The following is a 14,381-nucleotide window of genomic DNA, read 5'->3' on the forward strand; positions in this document are numbered from 1 at the left end:
ATCACGGTTTAAATCATTGTTCAGTCTGAAGGTGTCATGGTATGTATTACGCTAGTCCGTCGCATCAATGGGTGGCTCTCATACCATAAACCGAGGAAATAACTTGACCCAAATCCATGGAATCCATTCACACAATAACTCGGGGCTGAGCAACCATTCTACTCTTAATATCAATGTATAGGCGCCTATGTAGCAGTAATAACCATGGCATAATAAATGCACATAAGCCATGCCATAAAAACCATGTAAACATATAACATGCATACTCAACCAGGATATCTCAGTTAGTACGTACATAACATAAATCATACAACTCAAGCAACCTTGCCACTCGGGTACTCAAGTCCAAGCCTATAAGGAGATAATCATCATATCACTTATAATTTACTAAAATCCTTAACTAGACTAATAGCTACTTACAGCAGTTAATCCTATTCTAGCAATATATATGAATTTTTCGTTAGCCCTTTGATGACGATGACCTCAAAACATAGGCACAACTCCGTTACGATCCCAGTAGCGCCTCGCCTCCGAAAAGACTCCTAAAAAGCTACGAAGGAACACTGAAACGAGAGATAGATTGGAAGTTTTGCGATTTAAAATGAGGATCTCGACCTCTATTCATAGACCACGATCGGAATGTTCAATCTCTCATTCAGAGCTTCCCAATGCACTTCGGAACTTCCGATCGTCCATCCGAACACCCTCCTCTAAACGTGTGTCCTTTGATTGGACAACACAGCTGCCGATAGAGTTCAGACTACCGAACAAGGGGTTCGGAGCTTCCAAATTTATCCTTGTCAAATCAGGTTGACTCACCAATAATAAAGCCAATATTTTCCTATCTGAGAAACATTTGGATCATCCGAACTCACGATCGGTGCTTCCGAACTACCCGGAGCTACAGAACTCCAATCTATCTTCTGAAGGGATCGAAACCATCAAACTATTCCTGGCTCAAGTTCGGACCTTCCAAACTACTGGATAATTGTGATGCCTGGAGCTAAGGAGGCGAGGAGTGATCGCCGTTGCCAAGAGGTTGCACGGACAATGAGCGGCTCCTGTTAGGCTTCTAGGCGGAGGAATACATGAATGAAACGATCCTGCCGGAATGAGAGGGATTTTAGGTATGAGACTGCATAGTTGAGGAGAGGTTAAAATATTCCATATGTACTACTCATATCAAGAAGGTGCATCTTCTTTTCAGGAGCTCATCCCATAAGAACTCCAAAGTTAAGCATGCTTGATTTGGGAAATTATAGGATGGGTGACCCCTTGGAAAATTTCTCAGGGTGCGTGTGAGTGAGGACATAAGCACGCTAGAAAGACCCGTCTTGATATAGTGGGTCTTTACAAAAGGTATCAAAGACGAACTCTCTTAGTATGGTTTGGTTCGGGTACAAACCAAGCGGAAGCTGGTGGGCATGTGACACCCGGGGCTAAGGAGGCGAGGAGTGATCGTCGGTGCCAAGAGGTTGCACGGGCAATGAGCGGCTCCTGGTAGGCTTCTGGCGGAGGGAGAAATGAATGAACCGATCCTGCCAAAATGAGAGGGATTCTGACATGGTGTAGGTATGAGACTGCATAGTTGAGGAGAGGTTAAAATATTTCATATGTACTACTCATATAAAAAAATGTGCATCTTCTTTTCGGGAGCTCATCCCATAAGAACTTCAAAGTTAAGCATGCTTAATTTGGGGAAATTATAGGATGGGTGACTCTCTGGGAAGTTTCTCAGGGTGGTGCGTGTGAGTGAGGACATAAGCACGCTGAAAAGACCCGTCTTGATACAGTGGTCCGTTACAATAACTTGGAACCCTCCGTACAATTTCCAAACATCCTGAATCCAATTTTCTACTTAATAATCTCATCCAAGAATTCATTAATAATTTTTTAATCATTTAAAACATGATTAGATAGTTAATCTCTTATTTTTCAAATCGGGCTACTACGGTTCCCTTCGTATCAATGAAGTTTCTAGAGTGGTACATGAGTGTTGTTCCTTGGGATTTACTTTCCATCACAAGGAGGAACAGCAGGGGATTCGAGTATTTTCCTTGCTTGCAGAACCAGCCTTGTACTAAAAAATCAGGGAAGATCATCATTCAGATTCAAAGACTTAGAGGTTAGCCTAGTTGGCTCAAAGCGATAGCACTTTTGCTTTTCATCTTCAGGCAGATGGTTTGTTGTGTCTATCTGGCCTAGTAGTAGTCCCCGATGAATCATATTTTTGAGACGCGATCTTGTCTCAATCTCACCGTAGCAAATTTTTTTTGCACCCAGGCACCATGAAGATGTACAAGGATCTGCGTACGGGATTTTGGTGGAAGGGTTTGAAGCACAGTGTGCCCATTTGTGTCGCGATTCCTGGTGTGTCAGCAGGTCAAGGCAGAATACAGATGAACCAAAGGGTTGCTCCAGAGTCTAGAGATTACTGAGTGGAAGTGGGAGCACGTGACAATGGACTTTGTCACCCACTTACCGTGGTCTTCCAGAAACAGTTATGCGAACTGGGTTTTAGTAGACAGATTGTTTAAGTCTGCGCACTTCCTTCCTTATAACCGGGATTTTTCTTTTGATCGTATGACAAAGTTGTACATCCAGGAGATTGTTAGACTCCAAGAATTATTAAGAGCATTGTCAATGATTGAGATCCAATATTTAGTTACAGGTTTCGGGGTAGCTTCAAGAGTGCTTTGGGCACTACATTGATTCTGAGCACCGCCTATCACCCGAAGACTAACAATTAGTCAGAGAGGACAATCCGCAATCTTGAGGACATTCTCAGGGCTTCTGTGATAGATTTTGGTCCAGCATGGTAAGATCATTTGTCCTTAGTTGAGTTTCATATAATAACAGTTACCATCGAGTATCGTCATGGCACCTTTTGAGGCCTTGCACGGAAGTCATTGTCGTACACCTCTGTTTTGGGATGAGGTTGGTGAACTTCAAGTGGAGGGACCGGAGTTAGTTCAGAAAATTGCTGACATAGTGGATTTGATAAGACAGAGAGTCAAAGATGCTCAAGATTGGCAGGCTAGCTACGCCAACACAAAGCGCAGACCATTATAGTTTCAGCCTAGAGAGCATGTTTTTTTGAAAGATTCACCTTTCCAAAAGGCGATGAGATTTGGGCTGAAAGGTATGTTATCACCGAGGTTCATTGATCCTTTTGAGATTATTGAGAAGTTGGAGATGTAGCCTACCATTTGTCTTTTCCACGCTATCTCTCCAGTATTCACGATGTGTTTCACGTATCCTTGTTGCGGCAATATGTAACTGATGAGTCGCATGTTTTGCACCCGACTGAGGTTCAGCTAGATCAGGATCGGTCATACGTGGAGAGGCCTCTCAGGTTCATCGGTAGGAAAGAGAAAGTGATACAGAACAAGCGCATACCATTGGTCATGGTACAGTGGCAGTGGAGTGGCAATGAAAAAGCGACTTGGGAGTTAGAAAGTCACATGCGTTCAAAGCATCCCGAGTTCTTTGAGTCTTGTTCTTTCTTTTGAATTCCGTAATTATATCTTGCAATGTTCAGATGTAATAAAGACATTTTGTTGTGTTGATTAACAGTTTTTCCTCAATATTGATTTCGAGGATGAAATCTCTTTAGGTGGGTATAATGTAGTAACCCGTACCCTGTTATACAAGGTTAAGTTGTAAAACATGATTAAGGAATTCAACTCTAAATTAACCAAGTGATTAATTGGATCATAAATGTAGAATCAGGTCTTTGGAACCACCTAACGGATCGGAACTTGAGAATTTGGTTTGGAAGCACCAAACCCTAGTAGCTGAAGATCAGAAGCAGAGGGAGATTATGGGCCTTCCAAACGAGAGTTCGGAGATTTCGAAGGTTAGGAAAAGTGCACTAGTGACGTGTCACCAGCATTGAGACACACAGATGCATGCATGTGATCATTACTTCCGAAGTGGAGATCGGAACTTCTGAAGTGGATACCAGAGCTTTCGATCAGGATAGTTAGGAATGTGGCTTGCTTGCTGAGATTGGAGCTTCCGATTGAGAGTTCAGAGCTTCCAATCGTCGCCTATAAATAGGGTATCTGAGAATCAGATTTATTTCTCATTCACACTTCTTTCCTCTATTGTCTTGAGCTCTTTGGGGCAATTACAACCATATAATCTAGGGTCGATCAATAGCTAGGCTCTTTTGGAAAAGCTGCGAAGCGGTGCTCAGGAGTTGGGGTCTTCAACAGCAAAGGGCTGACAACGTACGCAGGTATAGTCCGAGATCCCTAGTAGTATTAGGGAGTATCTATTGGCTTAGTTAAGACCTTTAGACCAGCTTTAGTGATATGATAATTTTTGTCTTGTAGGTTTGCCAACGACTGAGATTTCCAACGAGTATGCATGCTTATATGTTGCATTTTTTGTGTCATAATCCATGATTTAATGTTTTATATATTATGCTGCATGTGCATGTTCATGTTAAATTGAATCTATTTTGAAGATAGCTAGTTTTGTAGGGTCGCTCAGCCCTACATTCTTGTTATATTTTTGGACACTAGGAGATTATGTGATTATAGAGACTGACGCTATAGTGATCCTTGTCGAGTGTGTGGATGTACCAAGCGGAGTTGATCATAGATGGTACTATACGCTCATTGGTTCCTAGACTGAGCAGGACGTTACAGTTGAACAATACCCCGTCATTTTCATGCATCATATTAGGTTTGTATACTCGTGCTTTCGTTCTGAGCATAGTTCACTCACGTCCTTGTATTGTGTTTTCTTGGACATCCCATTCATCGCGACAGGGCTCCGATTGGGATAGGCTAGTGGTTTGAGGCAGGGTTGAGTGTGGACTAGTGGCCGCTGTGTTGCGTTTATTCTTTAGGGTTGTTTCAGTAGGTTTTGATACGGTTCGATTTGGTTGTATAACGCTATTGCTACTTTGGGTTTTTAGTCACCAGTTGTATACTATCGGTTCGGATTGTTAACTCGCTTCATTTCCGCTGTTTGAATTTTTTTTTATGATTATCTCTAATTGAATTCTTAATAAGTGATTTAGTAGGTGATCAGGGTTGAGTCCCTACATAGGCTTTTCTTGGAAATGGCTCTCCATTGACAAAAAAAAATGAAGATGGCACACATACTGAACAAGTTGGTCTATCTGGGACTCAGGGAGATTATGAAAAAGAGACTGAAGAGTCTGAGGAAGTAGCCGAAGCTGATGCTACCGTTGATGATCAATCTTAGTCCCGCTTCTTCAGTTTTAATGCTCTTAAGTTTTTTATTGTGTGCTTTGCTTCTTAATATATCATTCTGATTTTCTCTGGTCCCATTGCTCTGATATTTCTTGGATCTCGTATTCTAATTGCTCTTATTTAATTTGTTAACATGTTTTCTGATTAGTTTAACTCCCAAAAACTTTGCTATGATATAAATGTTATAGGTTCCCCATGTTGATCTATTACATTTTATTTCTTGTGTTGCCAACACGAGAGACAACACATTTAGGGGGATACTTACTTATTCAAGAGGATAAATAGGGGGAGTTTTTGTTTGAACTCATTTGTGTTTGTTTTGTCCCGAAAGGCAAAAATTGAGAGATTGAAAGGAATATGACTTGCCATAAAAGACATAAATTCCTTGATGATATTTTCCTAAATTGATAAAGATTTAAATTATGATCTTTGTCTTTCTAGATTAAATATTTTTGTTATAATCTTGATATAGTATTTTCGAGACTTACTATTATTAATTTTTATCAAAATATGAATTCTTCTGTTTAAAAGAGTCATTTTACTAATAAAATTTTTTTGTTTTTTTTTTTTTTTTGTAGGGCTCTATCTAAGGAATGTCATATTGTCTTGGACTCTCATCTATAAAATAGATTGCTACACACAAATGAGACATCTTCTTCAGACGTTGAATCACCGAGCAAAAGAGAAAAAAAAAATCACGCCGAAGAATTCAAAGAAATTTTCTGAATATTTTATGTAGTCATCGTTGCTGCTTTATACTGTGTTATCTTGAATGTCGGAGACATCGAAGACAACACTTAGTGCATAGTATTTTTTGAAGATCTTTTCTGTTTCTCTAATTTTGGCATATGGAATTTGCATATGATTATATTGTTATTCTGGTTATTTTAGGATACAATTTGGGAAATTTAGTTTTTGGTTTTTGTTTTCTATAGAAATCACTAGTATTGATTTGTAAACTGATCTGCGTTTTTTTAGTGATATTATTTGGCCCCGAGAAACCGTACAAGTACTAGTTACTTGTGCATAATATCTTTGATTTTTATTATTTATTCGTGTTTTATGTTTTCGCTACATGTTATCTTTGGTGTTGCCGAAACCGTAGACAATACGTGTGGTAGACCATATCCAAATTTAGTTAATCAAGTGTCTAATTATGATTAATTGGCTACAACATGATTAAAGAATTCTCAAATGATTCTAAGGAGTTTAAAAATAGATTCAAAACACTCGAAAATGGCCCAAAGGGTTCCAAGATATCGGAAAGATCGGATAATCCGAACCCTAGGATCGGACCATCCGAAGTGCATGGAGTTCGGAAGCATGGTTTGAGTTCGGAGGCTTAGTGAAGATCGGACGATACGATCGTGTATGGATGAGTGGATATGGATTTTATTTGACAACCCATGGATATCGGACGATCCAAACATTGAGATCGGACGATCCGATCATATTACGTAATCAGTGACATCACAGTGAAGACACGTGTCCGAAGGGGGTTGAAGGGGGAGATCGGACCATCCAATCTGCGCCTATATATAGGGTCCAAGAGCTGCCCATTTTACTTGCACCATTTCCTCTCCTCTCTCATTCTAGCTCAGTTTTAGGGCTTTATATGTGTCCTATTGGAGGGCCGAGATTGGCGGAGCGCTACAGAGATAATAGTTGAGTTGTGCCTAAGTTTTGAGGTAGTATCCATCAACGGGCTGACGACGGACGCAGGTATAACATTGGATCCCTATAGAGACTGGAGAGTATGTAATAGCTTAGTTAAGGATTTTAGAGTATTATAAGCGATATGGTGATTATTTCTTATAGGCTTGAACTTTGATTACCTGGACTGCTAGGTTGCTAGGGTGCTTGAGTTGTCTGATAGAAGTACGGACGTATTATCCGAGATAACAAGTTTAATATACATGTATTATGTTTGAGTGTTTTCTCTGGCATTCATATATGCTTTGATATTATGCTGCATGCATAAACATGTTGAGCTTTATGCCTTGATTGCATAGCCGTAGTAGGGGTCGCTCAGACCCGCATTTCTAGTGGATGGATTCCATGAATTTGGATCCGGATATATCCATAATTTTATGGTATGGGAGCCACCTCCTGATGGGACGGCCCAGCATGCTACATACCATGAAGCATTGACTAAGCAGTCTTCTGGTTAGGTTTTTCCAGTACCCATCATATTGCATGTTCATGCATGATATATGTATATTTGTACTTCTCTACTGAGCGTTTTATGCTCAAGTCCATAGTATTTTGTGTTGGACACCCTATTATATGGGGTAGGACTTAGGTTGGACGGACTCGGAGGTAACGGTCGTTGATCTGCAGTGGTTCCGTGGTTTTGCCTATTTTCGTATCAGGTTGTTAGTTATCGATTTTAGTGCTTTCCATTTGATGGAATATTATAACATTATTCGATTTTAGCCCTGTTTTTCTGCCAGTGATTTTGTATTTATGGTTTAAGTTTCAGCTGAATTTTCTGATTTACCGCTTTTAAGTTGATTTGCATGCTTTAAGTTTTGTTTAATTAGTGATTCCGGGTTGGGTCACTACATTTATTAGTATCAGAGCAAGCGTTGAATTTGGGATCTAGAAAAGCTTTTTTTGCTATAATCATTGTTTCCTCTTATCAGATGGCAGACTATGATGAGATTCACGGTAGCGCCGGTGTACGTTGGGGTGACGAGGACGATCGTGAACGCGTCGAGGCCATCGTCATCATCGTGATGAATGTCACCGCTTTAGTATGCATAGTTTCATACATATGGGTCCCAAAGCTTTAGTTGGAGGTGAGTCTCTGGAGGATGCGGAGAATTGTCTAGAACACATGTAGAACCGCTTCTGGGAGTTTCAGTGCACAGAGGAGCAGAAAAAGGAGACTGTGAACTTTCTACTGGAGGGGCATGCTCGTAAGTGGTGTAAGTCCACGTCTACACCTCTCGTGGCCAAGAGATGCACAACTACTTGGGCAGAGTTTCGCGCAGCCTTCCAGAAGCTATATTTTCCTCCTGCACTTCGACAGTCGAAGGATAGTGAGCTGCTGAGTTTGAAGCAGGGCACAATGTCTATCGACGAGTATCAACATAATTTCTTTGAGCTATTGTCGTATTTTCCCCATATTTCTGCCAGCTCCATGGCAAAATATGATCTTTTCCTTCAAGGTCTTAGTCCGGACATCCATGACCGTGTTTTTGTTGGTGACGACATGACTTATGAGGGTCTGGTAGGTCGATGTTGTTGATAAGTGCAATTTATGCACTTAATTTATATATTATTTAGCTTTTATTTTGTGATATATCGAGTGGGTTTTATGCATATTTGTTGTTGTTTTTGTGAAATGCAAGGATTGGAAGAAAAGTACCGAGAAGAAACGGAAGCCGAATTACGGGATAGAAAAATTCAGAAAATTACTGGGGATGCTAAATACATATAAATCCAATCTTCAGCGTTCATAATGAATTTTAAGATGTTTAAGAAATTTTGTCCAAATTTCAGATCAATCCGACGGTTAGATTGCGAGATATGATTTTTTGAAATTTGTCACGCGCTGCATAAAACCATATGCGAGAGGAAGAAGAGGTGATGAGCGTGTTGGACAAGAGGTGATGCGCATTTGCGCAATAAATAGGGGCATCTGCACAAAGCTTTGTGAGATTTGGGAAGATTTGAAGCGCTTCTACGTGGTAAGAAGAGCAGAAGCGCCAATGGGGAGAAATATTTAGCGCATATGCGCTAATTGAAGGGCATAAGCGCTTAAAGAAGAAACTTGAAGAAAAGAGCTTATGCGCAAGATGATACGCTTTTGCGCCTAAAATAAGTACCTAGAGGAAATAATGAAGTGCATATGCGCTAGAAATAGGAGCATTTGCGCAAAATTCAAGAAACATGAAGATTGGTGATGCGCATATACGCTGGAGGAGGCGCCTCTACGCAATATCTGGAGAATGAAAGAAAAGCACTTCTGCACTGAAAATCGCGCATCTGCGCTACTACGCAAACATGAAAACAAATAGAGTTTTGGAAATTTTGGAGATGTGATTTTCTTGGGCTTGATCTTGGGCATCTCAATCGACATATAAAAGAGATTGAGAAGATCAGAAAAGAGCAGCAGCAGCACAACGCACAACACAACAGAAATTAAAGAGGGATTCGTGAGATTTGGAGATAAACTTTGAAGAAGAAATCTGCAAAATGTGAAGAAGAGCTTCAACTGGAACAAAGAATAAGATCGATTGACCGGACACGGTATCGAATATTCGGATTTTCTTTCTTCCTTTTGAACTTATTATTATTGAATTTTTGTCTAAATTTCTGAATATGATTTGTTTTTACAAAATTTTGATTAAGAACTAAATTTTATAAGTTTAGAGGTTTGACGTAGCCTGGTGTAGACACTTCTACAAACTTTTATTTTTATTGAATTGAATTCTCCTAGATTAAATATTTTTTTCTAGATTTGATAGTCTTTTTAATTAATTGATCACTAATTGAATTGTTATATTTATTTGAAATCATTTCTCGGGAGAGGAGATTTTGAATAGGACCATCAGAAAATATACTGTTAATTGTATATATAGCTCGGGAAAGTATATAACGTTAATGGATCTTTAGAAAGAACATTATTTTACACATATCACTAAGACTAGATTTTTAATAGGGATATTGGAATTGAACCTTAGTTGATACACATTATTTATTGCCCGGGATAGAGAAATAATATTATTTAAGTATTCTTGGCTATTAATTGAATAAAATTCATTAAAATTATTTAATTAGAAGTAGTTATTGTCGAAACCAGATGAAATCAAAACCTCTAGACCATTTTCTCTCATTGATATTTTTTTCTGAAGTTGTGTGCGAGTTTTGCTATAATTTATTATTTATTTAATTTTGAAAACCAAAACTCTTAATTTAATTTTCTAGATAAAGTTTAGACTATTTTAATTACAAGCATTGAATAATTTTCACATTACTCCTCGTGGGATCGACACTCTACTTACACTTTATTGAAACTTGACATTGTGCACTTGCGGGCAAAAAATTACGCAACATTAGTTAGACGGAGGACATTATTCGGCGTAACAGGTATTTTCTCTCATCTAGACCAGCCAATGTTTCGGGCCTGAGGACTAAATCTTTCAAGAATCAGGGTGTGTCTTCTTATTATTTTGGTTTTGGTTTAGGTGGTGTTCATCATTTTGGGAAGAATAAAATCCAGGTTCAGTGTGCGACTTTTTGATGTCGTCAGTCGGCTGAGAAGTGTCTGGGATAGGAGCTTGTTTCTGTTGTGGCAAGGTTAGCCACATGAAGAGATATTGCCCGCAAGCTTCTGAAGGACCAGCGTCTGGTTTTGGTTCTCAGGATTCCATTCCGTAGAGGTCTCAAGGACAGTCTATTGGGAGAACCAATCAAAGGCCTTGTGTTTTCGGGCAGGTATTTGCGCTGAGTCAAGATCAAATAAGTATGAGAATGAGAATGTTATCGCAGGTACATTTCTTCTATGCGGTATTCTTGCATTCATTCTATTGATACCGGTGCATCACATTCTTTCATTTCTGCACGGTTTGTTAAGCGTCATAGATTTTCATATGTGTCTCTCGATGTAGTGGTTTCTATTTCTACCCCGACAGGTCATTCTGCTTTATTTAAGCGATTAGTCTTGGGTTTCTGTTTAGTATTCGAGGGTTCTAAGATAGCGGCGAATCTTATAATTCTAGCGATGGAGGATTTTGATTGTATCTTGGGTATAGATCTTTTGACTCCGTATAGAGATATTGTGTGCTGCTATAAGAAGATAGTACAGTTTCGTCCGGTTGAGGGTGAAAGCTGGTTTTTCTATGGTGAGGGAGCCCGACCTATTATGCCTTTGGTATCAGCTTTGCGAGCTTGTCGGCTTTGGAGGCTGGTGGGGAAGGTTATCTTATCTATGTTATTGATGCGTCCAGGGGATTAGGACTCTTGAGGATTTTCTATTTGTCTGCAAGTACCCAGATATTTTTCCTGATGAGATTCCAGGGTTTACCCAAGTCTGCGAGGTTGAGTTTGGGATTGAGCTCATGCCAGGAATGGCACCGATTTATCGTGCACCTTATTGTCTGACTCCATCAGAGATGAGGGAGTTACAGCAGCAACTGCATGAATTGTTGGACAAGGGATATATTCGTCCGAGCGTTTCGCCTTGGCGAGCGCCTGTTTTATTCGTCAAGAAGAATGATGGTTCTATGCGTATCTGTATCGATTACAGACAATTGGACCAAGTAACGATTAAGAACAAGTATCCTTTACATTGCATTGATGATTTGTTTGATCAACTTCAGGGAACTTCAGTGTATTCCAAGATTGACTTGAGATCGGGATATCATCAGTTGCAAGTTCGTGATGAGGATGTTTCGAAGACTGCGTTTCGTACGAGGTATGGTCACTATGAGATGTCTTTTGATTTGACGAACTCACCAATAGTGTTCATGGACTAAATGAACAATAGGGGTGTCAATTCGGGTCGGTCGGGTGGTTCGGGTCGGGTTGACAAAAATAATTATAAAAAATTTCTCAACCCGAACCCGAATCAACCCGAAAATGCCCAACCCAAACCCGAACTTGACTAACCCGACTAACCCGATCAACTCAAACCAATCCGATATAATTTTTTTTATTTTTTAACAAAATAATTAAATAAAAATTCAAAACACACATAATAAGAGTAATATTTAATTTAATCACATAATAACAAAATCTAAGCTTATATATAATTTAAATTTGAATTTTTAGTTGTAGAAAATTTAAAGTATACTTATTAAAAAAAATAAAATTATTTTTAAAAAAATATTGTATAAAATAAACATTAAATGACGAAAATCTATTATATCAATATATAATAATTTTTTTTCAAACATACAACGTATAAAAATTTAGTAAATATATCTTAATTTTATATAAAATAATAATAATTAAAAGTTTCGGGACATTTTTGGTCTACTCGGGTTGACCCGAACCCAACCCGAACCCGATTATTTTTTCGCCTTAGCTTTCGGGATAACTCGATTCAACCCAAACCCAAAAACCCCCAACCCTAACCTGATATTTTTTGGGTCGACTCATGTCGGGTTGTCGTATTGGGTTGAGTTTCACACCCCTAATGAACAGGGTTTTCCGAGATTACATGGATAGGTTCGTCGTGGTGTTTATCGACGAAATTTTGATTTATTCCTGCAGCATCGAGGCACAGCTCTTAAGAGTTGTACTGCAAATTTTTGAGAGAGGCAGTTGTATGCCAAGTTCAGTAAGTGCGAGTTCTAGATTGATCAAGTAGTGTTTCTCGGTCATGTCATTTCCCTGGATGGTGTTTCAGTGGATACGAGTAAGACGAAAGCTATTCTGAATTGGTCGGGTTCGACGACAGCTTCTGAGATTCATAGTTTCTTGGGTTTGGCAGATTCATCAAGAATTTCTCACGGATTTTTAGACCATTGACGCAGTTGACAAGGAAGGATGTTTTTTTTTTCTGGTCCGTGGAATGTGAGCAGATCTTCGATGAGTTGAGGGGAATTCTGACTAGTGTGCCTGTGCTTGCTTTGCCATCGGGTTTTGATGGTTATGTGGTTTATAAAGATGCATCTCTAAAGGGTTTGGGATGTGTGTTGACACAGAATGGACATGTGATTGTCTATGCTTCCAGGCAATTGAAAGCTCACAAAGGAAATTATCCAATGCATGACTTAGAGCTTGCTGCGATAGTGTTTGCACTCAAGATTTGGAGACATTACCTATACGGTGAACGTTTTTAGATTTATTCTGGCCACAAGAGTTTGAAGTATTTGTTCACTCAGGCTGAATTGAACATGAGGCAACGTCGTTGGATGGATCTTCTCAAGGATTATGATTGTGAGATCAAGTATCATCCGGGTTCTATAAATCCAGCTGTGGATGCGCTCAGCCGTAATGGTTATGTTAGTGCCCTTCATACTAATGCGATGTAAAGTGCTATTCATGAGTGGGGTTCTTTGGGTTTCACTTTTTGCCACAAGAGAGATCAGCAAGAGATTCGAGTATTTTTCAGTGTTAGCTGAGCCAGCGTTGTTTGCTCATATCCAAGAAATTCATCTTTCTTATCCAAAGACGCAAAATATAGCCAAGCTTGCTCAGGGAGACAACACCTCTGGTTTCCATTTTTAGTTTGATGGGTTGTTGTGTTTGTCTGGTATAGCGGTTGTACCTGAGGATTCGTCTTTGCGTGAAGAGATTTTGTCTGAAGCTCATCGTAGTAGATTCACCGCGCACCCAAGAAGTGCCAAGATGTATAAGGATCTACGTACAATATTCTGGTGGAAAGGGATGAAGCGCAGTGTTTACCAGTATGTTTCTCGATGCCTTGTTTGTCAGCAGGTTAAGGCAGAGCATCGAAGACCAAGTGGTCTGATGCATAGTTTGGAAATTCTAGAATTGAAGTGGGAGCATTTGACGATGGATTTTGTCACCCATATTCCAATTTATTCCAGGAAGTGTGATGCCATTCGGGTTGTGGTGGACAGATTGTACAAGTTTGCTCATTTTCTTCCATATAATCGCGAGTTCAGTTTCGATCTTATGGCAAGATTGTACATCCAAGAGATTGTGCGGTTGCATGGAGTGCCACTGAGTATTGTCAGCGATAGATATTTGAGGTTCACCTCATGATTTTGGGAAAGTTTTCAACGAGCCTTAGGTACCACTTTGAGTCTTAGCACAGTGTATCATCCAAAGACTGACAGTCAGTCCGAAAGGACTATTCAAACATTAGAGAATATGTTGAGGGCTTCATCAATGGATTTTGGGTTATCTTGGCAAGATCATCTGCCGATGATAGAGTTCGCTTATAACAATAGCTATCATCGCAGTATTTTCATGACACTGTTTGAGGCTCTTTATGGTAGCCGTTGTAGTTCCCCTTATTATGGGATGAAGTAGGGGAAAGACAGGTTGAGGGACCAGATTTGATTCAAAGTATTGTGGATAAAGTTGAATTGATCAGGAAGAGGGTCAAGATTTCACAAGATAGGCAGGCCAGCAATGCAAACACTAAGCGCAGACCTTTGCATTTCGAGCCATGGAGCATGTTTTCTTGTGAGTTTCACCTTTCTGAAAGGTGATGATATCTGGTCT

The 14,381-nt window shown here is 39.6% G+C and overlaps 1 protein-coding gene across 1 annotated transcript; it reads left to right on the forward strand.

Moving 5' to 3' along the window:
• Nucleotides 1-2,877: 2,877 nt before the first annotated feature.
• LOC140889424 (uncharacterized) lies at nucleotides 2,878-13,916 on the forward strand. The gene is made up of 11 exons (XM_073297138.1): nucleotides 2,878-3,036; nucleotides 3,577-3,654; nucleotides 7,877-7,987; nucleotides 8,098-8,466; nucleotides 10,427-10,538; nucleotides 10,677-10,730; nucleotides 10,850-11,112; nucleotides 11,189-11,500; nucleotides 11,561-11,655; nucleotides 12,676-12,976; nucleotides 13,626-13,916. Exons 1-11 carry the CDS (start codon nucleotides 2,878-2,880, stop codon nucleotides 13,914-13,916), a joined length of 2,145 nt encoding a protein of 714 aa, XP_073153239.1.
• Nucleotides 13,917-14,381: the final 465 nt, after the last annotated feature.

This window comes from Henckelia pumila, chromosome 3 (assembly GCF_033568475.1).
Source record: "Henckelia pumila isolate YLH828 chromosome 3, ASM3356847v2, whole genome shotgun sequence".
Taxonomy (NCBI): Eukaryota; Viridiplantae; Streptophyta; class Magnoliopsida; order Lamiales; family Gesneriaceae; genus Henckelia; species Henckelia pumila.

Excerpts from the sequence above, each read along its gene's own strand:
- LOC140889424 (XM_073297138.1), top strand. The coding sequence starts at position 2,878 with ATGGCACCTTTTGAGGCCTTGCACGGAAGTCATTGTCGTACACCTCTG. Across the intron at positions 11,113-11,188 it reads CCCGACCTATTATGCCTTTG|GGGATTAGGACTCTTGAGGA; the intron begins GTATCAGCTTTG and ends TGATGCGTCCAG. Across the intron at positions 11,501-11,560 it reads ATTACAGACAATTGGACCAA|GGAACTTCAGTGTATTCCAA; the intron begins GTAACGATTAAG and ends GATCAACTTCAG.